Raw genomic sequence first — 23,806 nt, 5'->3', positions numbered from 1 at the left:
TCAACTCTCTTTGACATTTTCTGGTGCCCTTAAACAGATTCTAGAAGCCAGGGCCTATCTTGGCTTTTCAAATACTTTACTTACAGGTACCTGGGTAAACTACTTCAAATGTCTTCCTTACAAGATTGTATGTTCCACAAGGTAAAATTGAGCCTCTGCTTATATCTGAGTACTAGTACTAAGACTTCCTTTTCATAAACAATTTGCTTCTCCAGCTCATTTTTAGGGAGCAAGGAATAAAGCTCTTATAGCAGAAGCAGGTCGTCATAGCAGCCCTACAACTCAGAAGAGATGTCATCAAAGTGGGAGTCTGAGGGGACATTTACCGACAGACCAGTTCCCCATCCATAGCATCCTGCTCATCTGTACTTGCAAATGAAACACGGCCACCAATTACTGCACCAATAATGTAAACCAGCCATGTTAATCGTCCTGCAATGAAGAGAAGCAATGTTAATAGAAACTCTTTCTTTCAGTGACCAGGACCAAAGAGAGATTTCCCACTACACATTTTCCTTTGCACTACTGAGCTGACTGACCCTGAGAACAATGTTTTGTCAGCAACAATAAAAGCCTTGCTTTAGTCAAATTAGATCTGAAATTTTTCTAGAGTTTATATTACATATAATTAAAAATATTTTTTGGTGTACAGATGTTATTCAAACACCCTTCCGAAGAAAAAGAATCAGTTTCAGAGAGAAAAAAGCCTGATTGCATGCTCAAAATCTCATCAAAAACCGAAGGACCTTCCTTGGAGCACTCACCTTCCTGCACTGCGATATCCATGGGGCTAGCACTGGCACTCTGGAGCAGCTCCTGGTATGACTGGGCTGACTGGTCAAACAGCTGGACAAGGAGTGCACATGTCTTCTCATATTCACAGCGACCAATTGTAGACAGTTGGTCCAACTGCTGTTGGACCAAGCCTGTATCATCCAGGGGATCTTCCAGACCATCTCTGTATTCAAATAAGAGGGAAGGTAGCCCAGATAACATCAATTCTCTATCTGCAACCATTTTTTCATCACTTTGAAGTCCTAATAATTAAACCACGTTTCCACATACAAAGCAGAAAAATAAAGAGAAGGCCTCTGCTCTGGAAACAGGTTCACTTAGTGAAATGTTTTGTAAACAGATATTTATTTATATTTTTGTTTTCTGCGTTACCAAAATTTCCCTTGTTATCCATGTACTTCCCTCACCATTCATTTCATGTAACAAATGATGGGGAAAAAAAAGAGGAAGAGGATGGATCTCCTTCCCCTGAAAAACTTGTCAAGTTGGAAAATTTATTGAATGCTCTACACCCACTGCTTATTTTTTACTCTTGCCTGTCCTGATCTTGTGAGAATTGGTAATTTCATTCCATATAAGTTGGATTTGAGAATCTTTTAAGTTCTTTCAGCTCTAAGATTCTGTGACTAAGACTCTGATGGCCACTGGAATATGAGATTTTTGGCTCACCCTGATAGACTGGTTCCTACCAGTAAATTTTGACTGTTGGGTTTATACAAGACTCTTTAATATCTTTCCAGCTCTAATCCTATATTTATCTACTCCAGTCTGCCAGTGTTCAAAATATATCAAAATGAGAGAAAATTTATAAAAGTGCTTGCAAATATCAAGCGCTTAACGTTTATTTCCTTCCTTCTCTACCCTTCTCTATCATCACCAATGCCAAGACCATAGCTATGTAACAATCTAGTTAGGCCCTGAACAAGCTAAGAGACTGAAGATAACAGAAAATCAAGTTAAGTCTTGAGCTTTCAAGAGAACTCCACTTAGTAGCAATCACTGAAAGTAAATGCAACAGGAAGGTTTTCCCAGATGAGGAATCATTTCATTTTACAAAATGTCATTCTGATAGGATCTGAAACTTCTTTGACCACAATTATGGCTGAAATTCCATTACTCCAGGAATGTCCAGAAAGATAGGATCCATGTGTTAATGCAGAAAGTGATCAACTACCTAGCATTTTGATGTTTTTTTCAATGAGCCAAATGTTAGAAGTGAAATAAGATCTTGTGAGGAAATAAAGCTTTTATTTAAATCTTAAAAAACTTAATACCTTTAGGGATTTGATATGCAATAGCCATATTATACACTTATTTTTTTAATATTTTTTGTTTCTCATGTGAAAAGAGAATTTGTAGAACATTATATTGATCTTATACATTCAAAGAATGCTACAGCTGATGGAAAAACTAGAAAGATAATGAAGAAGAATAAATAGCTCTCTTCTCAAAATCAATGATGTCATTTTTTCTTTAAACAAAGGAAAAACAACCTTTACTTGAATTAACCATAATTATGACTCAAGTCACTGCCCTGATCTCCCCTTCCCAGCAGATAATAATCAAGATGATTCAGTGCTCTTTACCTGAGAATTATATGAACAGACTCCAAGCGAGATGTGATGTAGGCTTTGGTGACTTCAGGGGTATAAGTTTCCAGCATATGAGGCTCTGTGGCTTTGACATAGGGTACAGAGGCAGCCAGTCGCTGCCACAGACTCAGGAGATAGTGCACGCTATTTGGGGCAAATTCCCAGTGCTAAAGAAAATAAAAAGGTGGAGGTATTATTTTTACTTTTGTGAATAATACAGAAGATGAGTCACATGCTACTGACTGCAACAAATTGAATACTTTTTTTTTAGAATGGTGCCTTTACCCAAGCTTTACTCTTCTATGTAGCATGTAGCTCAATAATCTCAGTCATTCCAACAAATGTTGATATTTGTGTTGGGATAATAGGGATAACAAAGCTTAAAAACAGCATTTTTTGCCCTCAAAAAAAAAAGTATGATTAACACAATAGAAACTAAACAATAGTAATAGTTATAGCTCTTGTCCTCACTCTCTCAGGTGAGAACTTTGAAGTTAGTGGCTTACCAAGGTCTCACAAATATGATCCACCTTTTACTTGTCTTCACTATCTTCTTGACCACTTGATGCTTCCCTAATGTATATAAATATGTCCATGTCTCCCTTGTCCTTATCCTTACTTGATGTTGATTCCCCATTTGGAATTAATCAATATTTCTTTTCCCTTACATGGTAAAACTTCTTGAGAAGGCCATATATAATAAGTAACTTCATTCCCTTCTATCTAGCACTTTTCTTAACTCTTTATTATCAGGTTTTTCTGGTCTTACTATTTAAGTGAAACTATTCTCACCAAACTTACTAATACTCTTAACTGCCAGACCTAATGAGTCTTTCTGATCACCCTCTTCTCCTTGATGCTCTCTTGTTTCTGTGACATGAATATTTTGATTCTCCTCCTACCTGTTTGGCCACTCTATCAGTCTTATTTACTTCATCTTCATCCATGTCACATCTGATATTGGTGGATATCCTCCAGGGTTCTGCCCCAAGTCCTTTTCTCTTCTACTCTATTTTACTTGGTGATCTCATCAGTTCTCAGGGATTCAATTATCATTTCTATGCTAATGATCCTCAAGTCTACTTCTCAGACCTAACCCTCTGTCCTAACCTCCAGCCTCTAATTTCCAACTTCCAATCAGATCTCTTGAAATGAATTTCCCAGATTTCTTAAAATCGATTATGTCCAAAATTGAACTCATTATTGTTTCCCTCAAACCCTCCCCATTCCTGTTTAGGATACCACCATCCCTCTAGTCAACCAATATCTAAATTTAGGTATCATTTTCAACTACTTAACCCCTTATTCTTCAGTCAGCCATCAACTCCTGACATTTCCTATATATATTCCCTTCTCACCTGACACTAGCAGAACCATGGTACAAGTCTTTATCATCTTGCACCTGAGCTGGTGAGGTATTCTGCTGGCCAGTCTCTCTACCTTAAGTCTTTCCTCACTCTAGTTCATTTTCTATTCAGCTATCAGTGATTTTCCTAAAATTTGCACCTGATTTCACCCTCAGGTCACATATAAAATCTTGTTTGACTTTTCAATAGGCTTTTTCATAACCTGGCCCCTTCCTATCATTATATTTTACTTCTTTCCATGACCCCCAGAAGGTATTGGTCTCTTTATACTCCTTTACAATTTATCTTGTACATATTTTGTTTTTGCCCATAGTAGTCTGCCTTTCTTGAAGGAAGGGGTTGTTTTTGTCTTTTTCTGTATTCTCAGTCCTTGGCAACCATGCCTAGTACACAGGGGGTGCTTAATAAATACCTGTTGACTGATTTGGCAGAGGCAGTCTAATTGAACTATAAACTTCTCTCAATCCTCTAGTTCTAATCTTGATGTTTTGGGGAGCTGAGGGAATCCTCTATCTTAAATGGTCCAAGAGAATTTTTATGCTTTCTGTTCCTATCACCTGACCAACCTTGCTATTAAGCAAAATAAAACTGATCCGAAGATTGTTCTATATTTCTGACATGATAATGTTGGAGGCAAAGCAAAAGTTTTCTCTGTTAAGACTGCTATACTTCTTTGGTTTATTTGCTAATTACATATTTCATAGCTAAAAGGAAAACTTTTATTAAAACATAACAGGACTCAATTACTAAGTATCAAATATTAAAAAACCTATCCAAAACTAATTTGGAGATGAGGACGGAGAAGGTGTCATTTAACATTAGGTAGGTAGTTTTACCTATTCTACTGGTCTTCACAATAAAGACACATTCCAGGATAAAGTACTTAAGGATGAAAGAAAATATACCATTCAGGTGAGGTTTCCTTTGCTCATATGTCCATTATCTACACATAGCCCTTCAAGTAGTGTGAAAATAAAACTTCAAAGGAGGTATAGATAGGGGTTCCATGTTAAAATTAGTAACCACCAAAGTACTTAGAAAATAAATGAAAGACTTTTCAACACTTCCTGAAAAGAGACTCAGTCCCCCACTTAACTAAGCATTTGATTATGTGAGCTATGAACTGGCAACATGCAGTAGCTATGGCTCTTTTAGAAAAGGCAGTACTTAACCTAAATTCCTACTCAAAAGAGTGGTTTTTTTCTTCCAAACATCTCCCTCCTCCCCACTTAACGAGAATCTTCTTACCTAGTTAACCTGCAAAACTGATGTGGGAAAATAAAATTTTAATATATTATGTACTGACAAAAATCATTATATTACTTCAAGTTCATTTATCAGTACTATTCTATGTACACATGTTATGACCAAAAATGTTTTCTTTGGACACACACATATATGAACCATGGGAAATTATGGGTTACTTCAGCCCTGTACCCCCATTACATATCTTTGAGGAAAAGTGAAACAAAATTAAATAAAGTAAGGCTCACACACAGTTCACTTTTTGTTTCACAGTGTTAGATGCACAAAAAGCAGCACTGATTCAAATTAATTTTTTTTTTTAGGTTTTTGCAAGGCAAATGGAGTTAAGTGGCTTGCCCAAGGCCACACAGCTAGGTAATTATTAAGTGTCTGAGACCAGATTTGAACCCAGGTACTCCTGACTCCAAGGCTGGTGCTTTATCCACCATGCCACCTAGCCACCCCTCAAATTAACTTTTTTAAATGACAAGGAAGATATAAAAATTAGCATTAATAAGTAAAAATGGAGAAAGGCTCTACAAGGAAAGGAATATTAACTAAGATAACAGTTGTCATTTTCACCTAGGTTAGGCTTAAATGGAGAACACAATGGGAATATAAATTCTTGTTTTTAGTTAAGGAAAAGCACTTCCTTGTTTACCTATTTAAGTTTTATTTTTGGCATTACATTTGAAAACAAATGCCCACATATGGCAATGCTTCTATCTTGAGCAATGACTTGATAGTTCCTCCATTAGCCTTTTCTCTGGGAAAGAACCATATCTTTATTTTTATTAACTTGGCACCTTGCCTAGTAATAGACATGTAGTAGGTATTTAATAAGAGATTATTGGATTGGATGACCCAGAAATATTTTATGAAATCTATTATCTCAAAAAAGTTTTACAGATCACTCTTTAAATTGTTTTAAAACTCCTATCTAGTGAGGGATAATATGGTCAAAATTTAGAAATCATCAATCTCTTACTTCACACCCCCCCCCCCCCCCAATAAACTGAAATTATTTGAGTGTCTAAATCAAGTATGGTTGTTAGGGGAATTAAGTTCATCATGCCCCTGAGCTGGTTACATAGACTCTGGGTATTGTTCCTACAAAGGTAATCGGTAGTAGCAGTGTATCCTTGACAGGAAAAAAGCAAACAATTCAAACCAAACCTGTAAGCTTGTCACCGTGAAGTTGGCTATTAACCGGATAACCTCAGGGTAGTTTTCCACCTTTACCAACTCTCCTAGTTGGTAGTTACTTTTCAATCTGGCCAGAAGCCTGCAAAACTCATGATAATTGTTTGGGTCTGACAAACTCTGAAGGAAGGAAAGAAGGAAAGAAAAAGCTTCAGTGCCATGAGTGCCAACTCCTAGTATCATAAAGGGTAAATATGTGGGAATTTTGGGGAGGGGAGGGGAGGGGAGGGGGAGAAGGGGAAAGAGCAGGAGGGGTAGGAAGTGATAAAGGAGGCTTTAAATTCCTGAGATCAATCTTTATTCCAAACATTTTATATTTACATAGTGCAAAAAAAAAATCGAGGACTTTCACATCAATTATTTCTTTTTTTTTTTAGGTTTTTTTTTTTTGTTAAGGCAAATGGGGTTAAGTGGCTTGCTCAAGGCCACACAGCTAGGTCATTATTAAGTGTCTGAGACCAGATTTGGACCCAGGTACTCCTGACTCCAGGGCTGGTGCTTTATCCACTACGCCACTACGCCACCCTTACATCAATTATTTCAATCAAAAAACTACCTTCCGATGGATGAAAGAAGTTTTTCCTAAATGAGGGAAAAAGTGATTTATCTTAAATTGAGATTAGGTAACTTGTCTAAATTATATTGATTACTAATGATGTATTTGGGACACAGGAACATTTCTCTGGGTCACAAAAACTAATTTATATGATTTGTCACGTGAAGTACTGAGTACAACAAACAGGTAGAAAGTTACTGGAATGTTTCATTAACAAGACAGGGCAGAGTTTGATATTTCAGGATAAATCTTATAAATGTTGCCTTCTAGTGTACTATTAATTAAGCAGATTAGAATTGCAGAAAAAGTATATATGAAAGCAAATAAAAATAACAATATTAGAAAGAAGCATGGCAGAGTGGAAAGGGGGGCTGGCTGGACTTGGAGCTAGGAGAGACAAAACCAGGTCGAAATTCTGCTGATTGTGATCACTTTAAGAAGGCTTAATTTCCTCATTTGCAAAATAAGATTAATGAAGTCAGTAATATTTATCACACAGGGTCGGAAGGGTAGCATTATAGATCAAATGAGATGCTGTTTTGCAAATTCAAAGGCATTCTTTATCATCTAATTTATAAGATTATTTATATACATACATACACACTAATAAGTCTCAATTTTGGCTAAAATGTTTCTTTCCTTTAAAATCATTTACTACAATTAAAATCATTTACTACAATAATCAATTATACATTTCCTCCCCAAGTTCCTCATATCACACAAACAAAGAGAACTCAAGCATATGAATGCTTGGAAGCAAATATACTTCAGCAGGTGTAAAACACATAGTCTGATTTACAATACTCCTGGTGTGCAGTTGTTTGAACCAGATGAAAATGTAATTGGGAATTATATAATAAAATACATAGAAATAGAGTAATGCAAAGATTGTTTTGTTATTTTAAGTCAATATGCAGTCCACAGTCTGCATGTGGTTTAGCAGCCCTGGTTCTATTTAAGCTTGACACCAATGCACTGAAGCATTTAAGATTCACTTTTTTCCAGTATACTGCCAACCATGGCTTCCCCAATTTCTTTTTCCTGACATGTGGTACATGTTAATCTGTACTGCTGTCCTCTGGATCACAAAGGTTGAGTCCTATACTCTCACCTGTGGATTTTCCAGTATTCGCTTAACACCATCAACAAGATGAGAGAGAAACTTTGCCCTTTCTGCATTATTAAACAGGGACCTGCGGACTGAAGCAATTTGTACTAAACAGGATAGAACCTAAAAACAGAAAGATAAAAGAAATTAATCAGGAAAAAAAGTTGAAAATAGTACAACTGATTATTTTACCCACATACTCTCAACTAAAGAAGTCCTCTCATTTCTTATAATGGCATCTGTTTTTATACCTCATTGGGCTCTCTAATTTCAATGGTATAGAAAGATCAAGGAGAGTATAACTCAGGGCATCTGGGCAGTTTTATTATGAGGCAGGAACATTAGAACCAAGTTGATCATGGCTGCTAATTGGATTCACTGTTCTCTGCCCAGTTTAATGGTTCCTCTCTTGTTCTGGCCAACATACATATTTAATGCTTTAAAACTTCAAGCAATTAATAGCTTAATTGCTTTAGTTTTCAGCTTAATGGCCTGTTTTTCTTTTTAGCAAACCTTTTAGTACTTCATCAGTCTTAGCTAAGTTGTAGTGTTGTAAGAAATGTCCATAAAAATTACATCATTTTTCTACCTGCAGTGAAGTTAAAATTTCTGCTACAAGATTAGCTTTTCAGTAACTTGGAAAAGCATTAAGGTATCTAATAACCTTAGATCCATTGTAGAAACAATTTTTTAAAAGTAGGTATTTCTCTACGTACATATAAAAATCTCTTTCCTCTGCTTTTTGGTATCCCTGTATATAAACAAATATTACTTCAATATTTAAAGAAGTCTGCTCAGGAGTGTTCTAAAAAGACATGTCATTATCAAGCAACTCCATACAGTATCTTGGGTAGGTAACTGGATTTGGTTTCACACTACACCTTTCACTTATTATCTTTATAATGCTCCTGAAGGAATAAGTCTGATTTTTAGTAGTCCAATTTTTTTAAGATGAGGCAATGACAATTGCCCCATAACAATCTGAGGTATAGGTTAAACTAACACTTAGTAATAGTACTAAAAAAATCTCAAACTTGACCATCTTCATTATCTGATAGACAAATTTTTCAAAGTACTAACTTGAAATTAATTGACTGAAATAAGCTTACTCAAATCTCTCAAACAAATCTAAATTCAGGACAACTAGGTCTCTTAGGACTAAGCTCAAGGGAAGGAGGGATAGAGCACTGGCCCTGCACTGTAGTTAGGAGGACCAAGTTCAAATCTGATCTCTGACACTTAATTGCCTAGCTGTGTGATCTTGGGCAAGTCACTCAATCCCATTTGTCTTGCAAAAAAAAAAAAAAAACCTAAAAAAACTGACAATGACAAACATATTCTCAAAAGGATTTATTATCTCTGGTTCAACTAAATCATTTTGAAGAAAATACCTTGAAAGATATATGAATAAGGCTAACTCATCCATGCTAAAGATACTTTACTTTTTTAGAAACTGTTGTTCTGACTCACCAGAGGTGAAAATGAAGGAGGGATGGAATGATACAGGTCAAAAAACAGCTGCAGGGTAGAAGAATCTAAGAATGCTGAAACAAATAGAAAAAAAATCACTTTAATAAGTATGACTGCTTCATTTTTGCTGCTAAACTTCTGGCAATATATCCTAATGCATACGCAAGATATGAAAAATGTTTGAGGACAAAAATATTTATTCCCATAGAAAGTGTTCTCTTTATCTTTTCAAAGCTAAAAATAGATTAATGCCTCTGTTAATTTTGGATCAAAGTGGCATCTATTAGAGAATGTATTAAAATGATGCTGAAGAGAAAGAATTTTCATATGTTAAGAAATACAAACAGAAAAGGACCTTAAGAAAGACACTATACAAAATCACAAATGAAAAACGTAAGTCCCTAAGATGATTAATGAAGAAGTTTAGTGGAACATCTCTAGAGCAGTCACCCCTTAAAGAAATCCTCTCTAAGAAGGTCATATGAAAAGGGTTTCATCTCTGGCTTCTTTTTTGCCGGCATACTTATTTTATATTCCTCTGAAACTACAATTCCCACTTTCTCCAAGATTTCCAAAGGAGACAGTGTTTGAATGGTTTGGTCAGTACTGTTATTTCAGAAACAGATCTATTTCAGGTGATGAGACTGTTTTTCAGTTCTCTGATTGTTACCTGATCTCCAACTAGTGGGAATTTGTACTGTGCAGAGGTCATCTGAGGACTCATCTGTTGATGTGCCGATAAAATCAAAGTTTAGGCAGTTATGGGTGAGTTTGAGTAGTTGCATGAGCAAGCCATGCTGACTTTCATCATTCAAATTCAGATTTTTTCCTGAAGCCTGTAAAGATCAGGAGATTAAAAACACATACAAAACAAGAACTATCTACTCAGAATCGAGAAAAATAAGATTGAAAAAGTATTTCCATTTTAGTAGATTAAAATTATTTACCTAAATAGGACACTTATAAATAGATAAGTAATCATTCAGTTTTACACAAATATTTAGCAAAGTATCCTTTTTGTGGACTGGACAGTTAATACTTGCTAAAATTCTTAGTTAAAATGAGAGGACAAAAAAGGAAGCACAAGATGAACCTAGGCCACACAAGTTATGCCAATGCTAAGAAAAACTAACCTAGCAGCCAAAAGTTGTGCTTCCTTATCTACCATTTGAGTTAACATTCTAAAATCGGGCAAGTATTGCCAGGGAAGGGGAGAATGAAGAGAAAATAATGAAATGTGCCTCACGAACTACTACTCTTTGAAGGGTGATGGAGAATTTTCCATATTTTGTAAATCATCTTTTTAAGCTTGGGCTTCTTTAATAACTTCTTGCAGAAAAGGACGTGTTAGACAACATTAAACTAGAATTTTACAGATTTACTTTTTAAAAAGGCATGTCAAACTCCTAAGTCTGTACACTAGATTTTTTTTTTCTGTTGACAGAGAAATTCAGAAAATGAATTTATATGTAGGCCAAAGAACAGTTAGCTTCTGGTAGGTCTAATTCAGGGAATGGAATGGTAAACATGTCTCCAAAAGAAAGTTCCTCAGCTTATTGTATATCCTTTCTGATAAGGAAAATATGAATATAATTTTATCAACAATATTAGTGTCCAAAAAGATATATAGCTAAAGAAGCAGGTGGTACTTGCATTCATGAGAATGCAGCTGGTGCTATCAGAGGTGTGCATGTGTTTGATTGACATCTTTCTCTCCTAGGTATTCAGGATAGGAAGCTTCTCCTTGATAAAGAAAAATAATGTGGGCTAAAAGACTTTTTCGGGAAAGCTGTATGACCTGGGTATGCTTTGGGAATTCTGGAGCAGTAGAAATAACTGATGAAAAAAGGGCACACGAGAAAGGAAGCTGTTTTGTTTCTAAAAATTGGGGCATCCTGGAAAATGAGAACAGAATGACAAAAATGAACAGAAGAGGTTAAGTTATTTCCTCAGTTGTCACACAACTCCACAAAATCCATTTTGCTTCTCTCAGGGGACAACACACTCAAATGGAATCACTGATGTGTTGATGATATCTTTTAATTTCCTCATTTTAAAAAAAAGTAATTTCGTTATCTAATATTGGCTTCCCCTCCCTCCAGGTCAGTAAACCCGAATGGATGTTAAAAACAACCTTAAAACTCCTCTTTCTACAGATGCTGCCTGTTTACCCACTGTACTTCACTCAAAGGGAGTTAGTCAAATCAGCCTAGTTTCTGTGTATTCACACAGAGCAGCTTAAAGCCATCCCTAGAGTAGAAGGAAGCTTAAGTACCATTATGCTTACTCTTCTGAAGGTTTTTTTTGGTCTTAAAAGTATGGTTTGAGATAAGGTCTGCCTGTAATTTCTGTTCCTGGGGGAGATTGACACTGGTGAGTCTCTTGAGTTCTGAGCTGTAGCAGGGCTAAAACTGATTGAGAGTCCATATTAAATCTGGCACTGAAATAGTAAATCTGTGGGAAAAGAGAGTACCACAAGGCACTCTAAAGAAAGATGAACTTTCCAGATGAGGCTGGAAAGAAGATTAAACTTCCATACTAATTAGTAGTAGGAGTAGCCAAGAGGTACTATACTGGGGAAAATAGAGAGACATAGTCTCAAAAAAAGAGGGTATAAAGTTTAAAACTTTGGTTATATAGAAAGTCTTAAAAAAAATAGGTTAGACAGGTAGCTAATTAATTGCTATAGGCTGGGTGAGATGGGAAAGAGGGTACAGGTTTATGATAGTTATCAATGGTTGGGCATCTAGACGGCATAGTGAATAGAGCACCAGCCCTGAAATCAGGAGGATATGGGTTCAAATCCGGCCTCAGACACGTAATAATAACAATGTAGCTATGTGACGTTGGTCAAGTCACTTAACTTCACCACCTTGCCAAAAAAACCCAAATAGGTTCATAAATGATAGAAGTAGAATTTGAACCCAGATCTTCTGACTCTAAGTTCAGCAGAATTTCCATTGTATCAGGGTGCTTCTCAAGATTGGTAAAGGATGAGGGTGACTAAAGAAGATGCTTAAGTTTCTTCTCAGAAGAATGTTAACTCAGGAAAGGTATTGTTTTTCATTTTGTCTTTATATCCCCAGTACTTAAGTAGTATTCCGTGAAGAAACTGGATTAACACCCCAATAGAAAGAAATATCAACATACCTCAAATTATTTTCCCTTTTCCCCAATAAATAAGGACCAAACCTTCAATCTCACCTGTTTTAGTAAATTACATGAGAGAGTGAAGATATCAAATAATGATGAATCTCGAAAAGAAGAGGCTATTTTTCTATGTTTGGTCAGAGGATGGGTGGTGTCTGCCTGTATAGAAAATAAATAAACCCAATGAAAGTTGAGAATTCATTAACAAAAAATAAAACTGAAAACTTTTAAAAAATATTTTAAAAGTCACTAACTTCCAGGACAGTAGTTGGCGCAGTAGATAGAGTACTGACCCTGAAGTCAGGAGGACCTGAGTTCAAAACCAGGCTCAGACACTTAATTACCTAGCTGTGTGACTTCGGGCAAGTCACTTAAAGCCATTGCCTTGCAAAAACCAAACCAAAACAAAACAAAAAAACCCCTAACTTCCTCCCAATATGCTCCATGTGAGAAACTGAATATAATACTTTCAATTACAACCTATATTTTAAATATTTATGTCCTTTTATCATGAGGAACAAAGAGGAAATGAAGAATAATTAGCTTCTAGCAATCGAAAAAAATCACTTTAGAGTTTATGAAGAAATACAACTAAGAAGAGTTAAGATGAAGAACTGACATGGAAAATTTCTTTTCTTTCTCCTTCAACTTACACCATGTAAAAATTACTAAATTATTTTAGTGTAGTTTGGCCAACCCACAATATTTTCTAATTTAGCTAGGCAGATTCTCAGACAAAAGATATAAAACTTGTCACTATGACTGTCTCAAAACCATTCTAGTTTGACAGAAGGTCCTAAACAAACTTAAGTTCCACTAGCAAAGCCTTTTGAGCCTAGAATCCACCCCCCCTTCATGGCTTAATGAGGCATTAAAATAGCAAACATATTATTTTACTATATGGTATTTTGTATATGATTATCTCATTGATTCCTCTTATGGGTCTTGATTTCCCAACTAGATGGAAAACTTCATTTAGGGCAGGACTGTTGAATATATACGGTATTTACATTTTCAGTAACTTATTGCTTTCCTAGAAATTTGCTTTGGAAGGTTAGGGTACTCATACTAGCTATGTCCCCAAAAAAATCAATTTTCTTTTGACTGTACTAAGAATGTCACATAGCAATTACTTTTGGGAACATTTAAGTCAAGCTATATAACTCCCTTCAATTTATTCTAAGTGGGAGAGTTGCAGGAGGGCAGAACTCCCCCGAACTGCACTTTCTTTCTTATATCCAGCAATTACGACACAATAGAAAAGAACAACTTGAAAACGTATACGGATAATATCAAAGCACTTTACATATATTATCTTATTTGGTGTTGAAAGTATTCTCCATATCTTGTTCTAGTACCTTACTTCTATGTTTAAGAGTCCCGAGCAATATATTACTAGATTACACATAATAAACAATTTATTATTTCTAAATATTGAGACAAAAGTTTATTATGAATCATGTCTAAGTGATTTTATCCTTTCTGAAGGGTAAGGCAAAAAAAAAGTGGTGGAAACATTTTAACAGGACAGATCTATTTAACAGACTCATAGAATTTAAAGCTCAAAGGTACTTCAGACTTAACAGTTTTACAGAGATTAAGCTACTTAACGACAAAGTCACACCACCAATTCTGGAGCTAATATTTAAAAATGAAAGTAAAGAACTCAGAAAAACTTGTATGTTAGCTCAGAGAACTCAAGCTCACCTACTATTACTAATGCTCACTACTATTACTAATTGTAATAGGAATTGCATGCAAAAAACAACATGATATGGACTTTAGCAGACTGCAAACTTCAAATTAGATTTTTCTCAGAGCCAGGGTTAATAAAAATGTTTGCCAAAGTATGAGCAATAGCATGATTAATATAATTAATATATTGACAACTTAAAGGGAGAATAACAATAATTGATATTGATCTATTTATCAAGTGAACAAACTAGAAAGATTTAGAATTCATTTCCCATTGGCAAATTCTGGCATGGTCCCAAGGTGAAGAACAGAAAAACATTTCTTTTGAACTAATTTGTGACGTCAAGTAAAAACAATTGCTTTCCCCTAATATTTTTTAAAAATTATTTGGTACATAACATTATTTTATGTATTTTGAAAATGAGCCATAATTTTAATAAGATAGTTGAGATTTTAAAATGAGTATAGGAGGCCCTAAAGGATGCTAGCAAGAATTTGGTGACTCATCCTGTTGAATTGAATTGCTTTCATTGGTAAAATGTTGCTAACACATTATAGTGTATTTCAGCATCATGGTTATCTTTAAAAATGAATATGAATATCACTAAGGAAACCATTAAAGTATAGTTAAATACTTGGAAAAAGAAAGAAGAATGTGGTAATAGGAATGAGGAAGGTTGTGCATAGAGAAAAAGTCAACCAACTATTTCAGTTCTAGAAAGGACATTACTCACTTACCGCAAAAGCACACAAATGCCAAAAAGATCAGCAGAAAACACAGCAGAAAACACCAAAACTAAAGAAAAAATAGAACACTTACTTCAATGAGGAAGGCTGTAGCACTTACTTGATTAATTTCATTGGTTAGCTGAGACAGAATCGTCACTCCAATGATACAGTGTTCAACACTATCCTGATGAGAAATAGAAAGCAACAAGGTTTGGTTTGGGGCTTACTTATCATTTTCACTCTATATAGGGAAGAGGGTCTGTTTAGGTCTGTTACCATAAGAAATAATCTAGATGAGGTGATAAGGATTCTTCCTGAGAAAGCTGCTGCTGATATATCAAGCAGTTAAATCATTTGATTTTTAGAGAATGAAGGAGAAAGGTGGCAAAATAAAAAAAAAACCCAACAACTCACCTGTAAAAACCTTGTGACATCTGTGATTACATTTCTGAAGACATACTCATCCTTCTGACAGTCAAACCAACCCAGTTTTGTAATTCGAGCATATAACTGAATAAGTGCTTGGGTCACAAAAGTAGCCAGCTTTGGCCGAGTGGCAAGATAGTTGAGCACATAGTTCCCTATGATACAGAAATAGTGTAATAGCAGACACTGGATAGTCAGAGAATAGTTAACATAAAACGGTTCATTATAACATTTCATGGTTCCTCTTTATTTTATTAAAAAATTTCATAAGAATAATTCCAGATGTGTGAATCTTATATATGCAGATATATATATATATACATATATTAATATGCAGGGAAATATAAAGCTAGGCATTCCTAGGCAGCTAAAAAAACTGTCCTTGATGAAAGTGCAACCTTAACCGATATATTTCTTATTTATTGGTGTTGATAAAGACTAGATCACAGAAGACAAAAATATTAGATTAGATATAGAAAAGATGAGTCACCTACAAAATTAACTGGTTTTTTTATCTGCATTTCAAGTACATCTATATGTATTTTCACCATTTCTAAAGGTCTTAATAATCTAATATGAAGAAATTTTCAGAACATTATGAAGCAAAAGTATAAATTTAGTACTTATTCAATGTAGTACCAATAAAATCAATTTCTTTGCTTCAGCATGGAAAATTCTGTACTTACGGATGTCTATCCGTTGTTCCAACGGCAAAGGGTTGTTTGTACGTGATACAAGCTTTGTAAGGCATGTAGCTGCCAACAACTGAGAGTACGATGACTGTGAAAACAAATCAAGAAAGTCTGAGTTTCAAAATGAAGGGTTCAGCTGATAAACCAGGAGAAGACTTTTTATTGTAATATTTAATTGTTCCTCAAATTCTATCTTTAAAGCAGTATTGAGTTTTGATGTATTTTATTCTTAGAAAATTAACAGCACATAATTCTAAGGATAAACTAGTGTTATATAGCATGCTAAGGACAGACACACATAACTTTAGTCTGGAAACATAATAAATTAATTCAAGCAATTGGTGTGAACCAAATAAACCAATAAACCAAAAGGCTCCATGATAATAAGGAACCCCAATTCAGATATCTGTTGAATAATGAGATGGCAGATCATATCACTGAGCAAAGGGAAGTAATAAAGGACATACACTAAAAGGTATGAAAGGTTATCTACACCGGTAGGAGTAGATGCATGGTTACTGATCAAATACATTTCTGGGAACTGACTCAGTGTCAAGTGAGCTTCAAAGTATAATTAATAAAATTAATTTATGAAAAACAGAAATTATCCCTGTAGATAAGTAGAATTACTACTACACTCTTGTGTATAGGTTTTAATGAACAACACTCTCATGGAAAAGAACCTTGGGTGCTTATAAAATGATAGGAAGCAAGGAACAGACTCAAGGTCTTCATAAAACAGTAATTTAATAAAGGGTCATCAATAATTGAGTGAAAAAGGTGTATTATTCATTAATGTTAATGCAATGTATTATTTTAAAATATAATAGAAACAAACACCCAATTATCTCATTTAAGAAACTAACTGAACTTGTATCCATGACAAAAAATATGGTTATATTATATTATTCAGTCAGACCAAGCATGATCAATAAGTTATCTGGGAAAAAATTATAGAAATTAATGCTAGGGAACACGAAGCCCTAGGCAAGAAACTAAAGACCTCATGGCCACAGGTGCTCTTTTCAACTCCATTACTAATGTGACTTCACAAGAGAAAGGAAAACATGGAAAGAGAAGAGCTAGTTAAGATAATGCTGAAGATTTTGATTTGGGGGCTTTAGTTATAGGAATGATGGACTTTGGACAGGAATGGAACACTCTTACAAGGGCTGGTAAACTTATTACTATGGAGAGCTGTTCCTATCAAGAGATCTTTGAACTGATGATGTATAACATATAAATAAAATCCAAGTGTAACTTATGACCAAGAAGTTTTAAATATTATTTGCAGATACTGTAAAGCTGTTTGAACATGTTTTAAAATGACATACAAAAAAGTTACTTTGCAGACCAAAGTAGCATTTGTTTTTTAACTATTAGCTTGTCACTACATTTCCTAGGTTTTACATTCCTTAATCCAAGGATACTTATAAATTAGTCTTTAAAAAAAAACTTTTGGGATTAAGTCTAGAATATAAAAAGAAAGACTAGAAATTGTACTACCATGTACTAGGCATAAGTTCCATTCCACTGCTTCACCTAGTGTCTCATAACTGTGAGACCATTTACAGGTAAATTGTATAAATAAGCCTTTTGTGATTCAAGATTTTTGTATGCATAAACAAATAACAACTTAAAGGTTTTTTAAGTAAATATCTTACAGGAAAAAAAGAAGGCATTTAAAAATTATTTATGTGAAAGCAGCTACTGATATGAAATAATTAGTAAAGTAAATTAGGTATAAAAACTGAAGAGTTCCAAAAAACTAGTTTAAGATGACAAAGTTAAAAAAAATTAATTTAAAAATAATTTTCCTCATGGGAGTGTTTGGCTCCTATGATCTAGTCACTATAAAACCAAGTTCTATGGAAAGAGAAATATGAATATATTTTTAAATGATAAAGTAATCAAGTTATTACAACTACAAGTCAGACTTTTTTTTCAACCAATCATGATGGTCAGAGAGAAAGGGATAACTAAAGTAATGCAGTGGATAGAGAACCAGCCCAGAAGTCAGGAGGACTTGAATTCAAATCGTACTTCAGACATTCTATATTTATTTAGCTGTGTGACCTTAGGCAAGTCATTTAACCCCACTGCCTTGTAAAAATCAAAAGAAAAGAATGCCTGAGAAATCAAAGCAAAAAACATCAATAAAACACCACCCCCGCCCCCTCCGCCCCCCCAATACACCAGGTTCAGGTGTCCTAATGATCATCCTAAAATCTTTGTAGATTCTATCCCTTCCTCTAAGTTAAAGTGGCCCTAGGTGTTTTTCCCTTAGCTTTCCTCTACTCTTCAGCAATCATTAGATCATACGCACACTCCCTCTTTCCAGGAGCAGCTGGCACTTGCTCAGGCAATCGGGACTGTTGGTGAATTCAACCAAGGCCTTCTCTGCCTGGAGTCGGGTTGTTGTATCGGTAGTTTCGTAGAGCTGCTTGCACAAGTTCTCTAGTTGGGCTAGGCTCTAGAAGAGATCAACCACAAAGGAAAAAAACTCAATGAAAACAGGATTATTTTTTTACTTTTGAGTAGTGTTTGGAAGAGATTCATCCAATACTAGCTAAAGAAAGTTTTTTTTTTTAAAAAGATAAAAGCAGTTATGCATTCCCTAAGCATTTACATTGAAACAATCTTTGAAACTACATTTTTTATTTAACATTATAGCAAAATAATGGTTCGCTAAAGGATACCATTTTAAATAGGTCAATTTATACATTCAGAAGGTTTGATTTCTCAAGGATATAGTACACACACACACACACACACACACACACACACACAATCTCACAGCACAATTTCCCCTTTTAATTCTCAAGCCATTTCTACAATGTCATTCAAACAAAAGGTCAGAATTTATTTCTGCCAACAATTTCATTACTGATGAATCAAATGCATTGATGCTATGTTATTTAACATTTAAATTATATAGACAGTAAGTTCTGAAGTACACTTCTCCCCTCCCCTTTCATTTGACCCCATAAAATACATATTTATTTTAATATTTTTGAAATAAATATTTGCAATATTGTATATTGCAAAAAAAAGGACTAGTTTAAGTTCACCACATTAAAAAAAATCCCAGAACATCTGACTGTGGCTCCAACTTCACTTGTATTGCTGGCTTTTTGTTGCAAAATGTGACATTGGACAGCTCATTTTTCTTTGCTGGGACACCATTAACGATCTCTAGTGTCCACCAGTTCTAAGAGTCAATGCTGACTATTAGGCAGTAAATTTCAGTGACTAAAACTTAAAACAATCCTTTCTTAGCAGTAGGGGGAATTAGTGGAGATAGTCAACTTTAAAATTAGACCAAGGTTAATTCTTTTCAAAAACACAAACTAGTTATGGGACCATGGGCTCATCTGTTTCTTGGCATTTGAGGAAATTCTCTAAGAGTATATATGTTATAAATGAGTTGTTACGTAATCAAGTCTCAACCAAGAAAAAAAGTAAAGTTTCAAAATTTACGCACCTTTTCCCTCAAGTACCTCATGTCTCAAGTTGAACAGTGCCTCTCTCTGTTGTGCATGAAACTCCTGGGTCAGTTACACATTTAAATGACACTGGCAATTTAAACCCAGCTACAACATATGTTTACTTGGAGATAAGAAAAGGGCAACTCTCCCAAACAAACCCTTCTCTCCAAATCTTGAACTACTTCCAAAAAAGCAGGGATGAGGTAAATGTAGGACTCAAGACCTAAAACTGATCTAAGTGACTAAGTGATCTAAATCTATTCCAGTGTGTCCCAACCTGTTCAAGAGTGGAAATTCTTCCTTTCTTTTAAAGTAAAAGAAAATTTCAAGAACCTCATTCATGATGGTTACTAAATTATTAGCATACAAATCACCATGAATTTTGCAATACTTTTAAATGAATTTTCACTTTATTATCATAACATTCATATTTGAAAAAATATAAATTATTATTCAATCTACAGAAGCTATGTTTATTATACAGTCAAATTCATTTTGTTGGCAAAAAAAGACTATGCTTAGTACATATATAGATGTGGACTATTCACAAGAGCTCAGTCCACAAAATGGAACCTTTTGATGTACCCATCAAATGCAAAATGGTTTATGTAATGGGCTTGTAAGAAATAATGAATATAAAGAGTAAGGAAAAGCATGGAAAAACTTAAATGATTTAAAATAGGATTAAGCAAACAAAACCAGGATGACAATATAGCCACATAATTAAAAGGAGCAATAAAATAAAACTGAATGCTATGTAATTATGATTAAGTTTGGTTCTGGGGAAGGGACTGAGAAAATGTGTCTAATTCTTTTAATTAAAGAGGATGTGAGTGTCTGTGTGTGTGTAGTATTGCATATGCTGTTAGGCACAGCCCTAGTATGTTGGCTGACTAGAACTCCTCCATCCCCTTTAAACTTACAAGGGATGGCTTACTGTATGGACAGAGAAGGTAGGGGAGAGAGAAGTATATTCAGAAATGAAAACAAACAGTATTAATAAAAGTTAAAATGTTAAAAGATTGGTTTGAATATAAAGTAGGCATTTGACTATTCTCAGCAATAACAGGACTTACTTTCTGAATAGTTTGGGGATCTTGCTATTAGAAAGTAACATTCACACATACACACAAAATAAGCAAGTCAACATGTTTAAACTGACTATTGAAAGTTATAAATACAGTTGTACATCCATTATGTCCTAAGTTTTTCATTACCACCTCACTTCATTATGCTGTGTCATTAACAATCATAGCTTTTCTATTAAGCAGTAAACTCTACAGGCCATGAAAACTACTTCCTATTTTGCTCCACCTGTTTAATGAAGCTCAAATATCAACCCAAAGGAAACAGGCAAGGCAGATATTACAGGACATAAAGATCAGTTTCAACTGGGAGATGCACACACTTTAGGGTCTTCACCAGACTTATTTAATTTGTTCCTCTGACTTCTCAGGAGCCCTACTATCATTACCTCTTCCAATTCAAAACAAGGAAAAGTAGAAAAACTGTATGTGTACATAAAAATCTGGCATCAAGGATAAGTTCCAAATGCAAAACACAAACTCTTCATAGTTTTATGCTACCCCAAATAAAAGATTTAGTAAATCTCTACCACAAGATATTATTTCAGGTATGGTTATTGGCGCTTTTTTTTTTGAGCTCCACATCATAATTCACAATAATCAAAAAAATGTTCAAAAAAGCTCATTCTAAATAAAAATTAAACAAATCTTTAAAATTTCAGTTACTAGTATCAATCAAATATACGAATAAGATTATAACACCTGAACATCCTTACACAGATAATTCATTCAAACAATGATGGGTTTTTTTTTTGTGATACAATGTGTACATCAGCAAATGTATCTCATTTATGTGTATTATACCTACATTGTTGACATGATTGTGGCCAAGCATCTGTTAGTAGTTTCTCCCCCCTCCCTTTTTTAGGTTTTTGCATGGCAAATGTGGTTAAGTGGCTTGCCCAAGGCCACACAGCTAGGTAATTATTAAGTGTCTGAGACCGGATTTGAACCCAGGTACTCCTGACTCCAAGGCCCGTGCTGTATCCACTATGCCACCTAGCCGCCCCTGTTAGCAGTTTCATACTGCTACAAACCTTCATTCTATTAAAGGTAAATTTTTAAAAAATCCAGCTGACAAAATGCTGCAGGGTGAAGTTTGGCAATGAGTTCTAGACTCAAGATACAAGTTTTTAGAAAGTTATGTCGATTTCATCATTTATGCAAAGAGTTTGAAGATCTAGATCGAATTCCTAGTCTCTAGAAAGCTCACAAATTTGGTTTCAAACAAATTAATCCAACAGTTTTATGGTTAAAGAGTCCATAATTTTAAGGCTCTCCATACTACCATTTTTCTGTCATGGAATCCTCTAGCAATCTGGTGAAACCTATGGATTCCTTTTTGTTATAATATGTACAAAAAATAAAATATACATGACTAAAAGGAAATAAATTATACTGAAATATACTGAAAAAAATTTAAAGGTTCCTAGCCCCATCTTAGGAACTCCTGTTATATGAAATCAATCATAAGGAATCTTCCCCTAACCTCTCCCAATTACTTGAGAATTCCCCAAGTAAACCAACATTCTCCTAACTCCTCTTCAGGATCAATTATTTTAATATCTAGCCACAATCCCTACTCTAGACCCAGATGAGTAACAACTAATTTCTCTACCCAATTCTTCTCTGGCTGGGCTTTACAATTATTTTACATTTACAGGGCACATTACCAAATATGCTACAGTAAAGTCACAGAAAAGCTCTCAAAAGAGACTGCTGCTCAGATCCTTACTATTCTGAGTTTTCACCTAGTTTATTCTGGAATGACCCACATATTTGACAAATAGACTTCTTCAGAAAACTGGAAGAGTTTCTAATTAGTAAAATAATGCTCTTAAATACAAGGAACTCAATCAATCTACCTCAATACAAATCCCAGAACCACCTTGTTCTCACTAACAATAATAACTGAAGGAATGACATTCACAAAAGAAACTAACATGTCTTATAATCAAGACAGCAAACTTACCTTTTTTTCAGATTTTGCTGTACCACTAAGTTATCAAGTTTCTTAAGCCTAGGTGGAAAGAATATAGGCCACAGTTATTTTGATCTTTAATGTAAGGTGTGACCTGTTGAAACTACAGGCTCCAGCATGTAATACTGTCTCAACAGTAATTCAGTAATTTCGTTTGAATTAAGATGAATTACATTACAAGCTGGACATTTAACATAACTTACATTATTCAAATCAAATGGAAATATGGAAACACTATTTTGCAATCTGTTGCTTTTTAAAAAGCAATCCACTATTACATAACCTTAATGAGCAGTTAAATCAGATATATCTTTTGGTTTTCCAACTAGTTGCTATCTCATCCTGTGTTGGGTGAGGTATGTACTGCCACCAATAGGTAGCATTGAACTGGAAATGGTTTTTAGTTTAGTCTCAGATCTTTTTCATTGAACTACCTTAAACTATCAGAAGCTGTGATGGTCTCATCATTGAGGAATTCTATTTTTAAAAGGCAAAAATTTACATATTTGTAAATATTTCTTTTTTCTCAACCTTGAGTCTAATTAAGGTACTGCTAAAAACTAAGCCATTTCTCTGTACACAAAACCCCCCATCAATCTAGAATTCACTAATTACTCATTTATTTAGTAAGATTTAAAATCTTTGTATCCTTTAGTTTTTCAAATCAAAATAGTAGAAGAGAAGAAATTTAACCAACTTGAGAATTAACCACTTTCAAGCACTTAGTAACAATACATAAAGATAACAACTGATGTGTTAATTACACTTTCAGTAAAGCAGTTACTAAAAAAAACCCCTCTATTATTGCAAAATTTTATTAATTAACCTAACCATTGTACTTAAGACTTAAAGAAAGCTAGAGCTGAAAAGAGACTAAGAGTCATCCCTCTGAATTTTACAGATCAGGAGAAAGTAAGTAGCTTAAGACTATACTTGCAAGCTAGCTAGTACAGTTTTTGTGCTATTAATTTAAATTATTGTAATTTTTAAAAATACTCAAGAAGAAACTCTGGAACTGAATCCAATAATTGTGGCTGGCCTTTTCAAGGTCTTAATTAATAAAGTGTTTTTTTGGGGTTTTTTTTTAGGTTTTTGCAAGGCAAATGGGGTTAAGTGGCTTGCCCAAGGCCACACAGCTAGGTAATTATTAAGTGTCTGAGACCGGATTTGAACCCAGATACTCCTGACTCCAAGGCCAGTGCTTTATCCACTACGCCACCTAGC

The 23,806-nt window shown here is 34.6% G+C and overlaps 1 protein-coding gene across 2 annotated transcripts in view; it reads right to left on the bottom strand.

Moving 5' to 3' along the window:
• The window catches only part of XPO7 (exportin 7), a 36,054-nt gene extending 16,151 nt beyond the window's left edge, over positions 1-19,903 (bottom strand). The window contains exons 1-13 of one of the 2 annotated variants that reach the window (XM_074209102.1): positions 19,513-19,903; positions 18,355-18,501; positions 16,023-16,116; positions 15,325-15,491; positions 15,002-15,094; positions 12,541-12,645; positions 10,007-10,172; positions 9,337-9,410; positions 7,870-7,989; positions 6,176-6,322; positions 2,382-2,554; positions 765-958; positions 327-432 (exon numbers count right to left, since the gene is read on the bottom strand). In XM_074209102.1, the coding sequence (XP_074065203.1) occupies positions 327-432; positions 765-958; positions 2,382-2,554; positions 6,176-6,322; positions 7,870-7,989; positions 9,337-9,410; positions 10,007-10,172; positions 12,541-12,645; positions 15,002-15,094; positions 15,325-15,491; positions 16,023-16,116; positions 18,355-18,501; positions 19,513-19,533 (1,607 nt within the window). In that variant the 5' untranslated portion in view covers positions 19,534-19,903. The remainder of the gene's footprint in view (positions 1-326; positions 433-764; positions 959-2,381; positions 2,555-6,175; positions 6,323-7,869; positions 7,990-9,336; positions 9,411-10,006; positions 10,173-12,540; positions 12,646-15,001; positions 15,095-15,324; positions 15,492-16,022; positions 16,117-18,354; positions 18,502-19,512) is intronic. The other variant, XM_074209103.1, reaches the window with a different exon arrangement.
• Positions 19,904-23,806: the final 3,903 nt, after the last annotated feature.

The sequence above is a fragment of the Macrotis lagotis genome, chromosome 1 (assembly GCF_037893015.1).
Source record: "Macrotis lagotis isolate mMagLag1 chromosome 1, bilby.v1.9.chrom.fasta, whole genome shotgun sequence".
Classification (NCBI taxonomy): Eukaryota; Metazoa; Chordata; class Mammalia; order Peramelemorphia; family Peramelidae; genus Macrotis; species Macrotis lagotis.
Note: the sequence above shows the minus strand (reverse complement) of the source record. Positions and strands in the feature narration are given on the sequence as shown.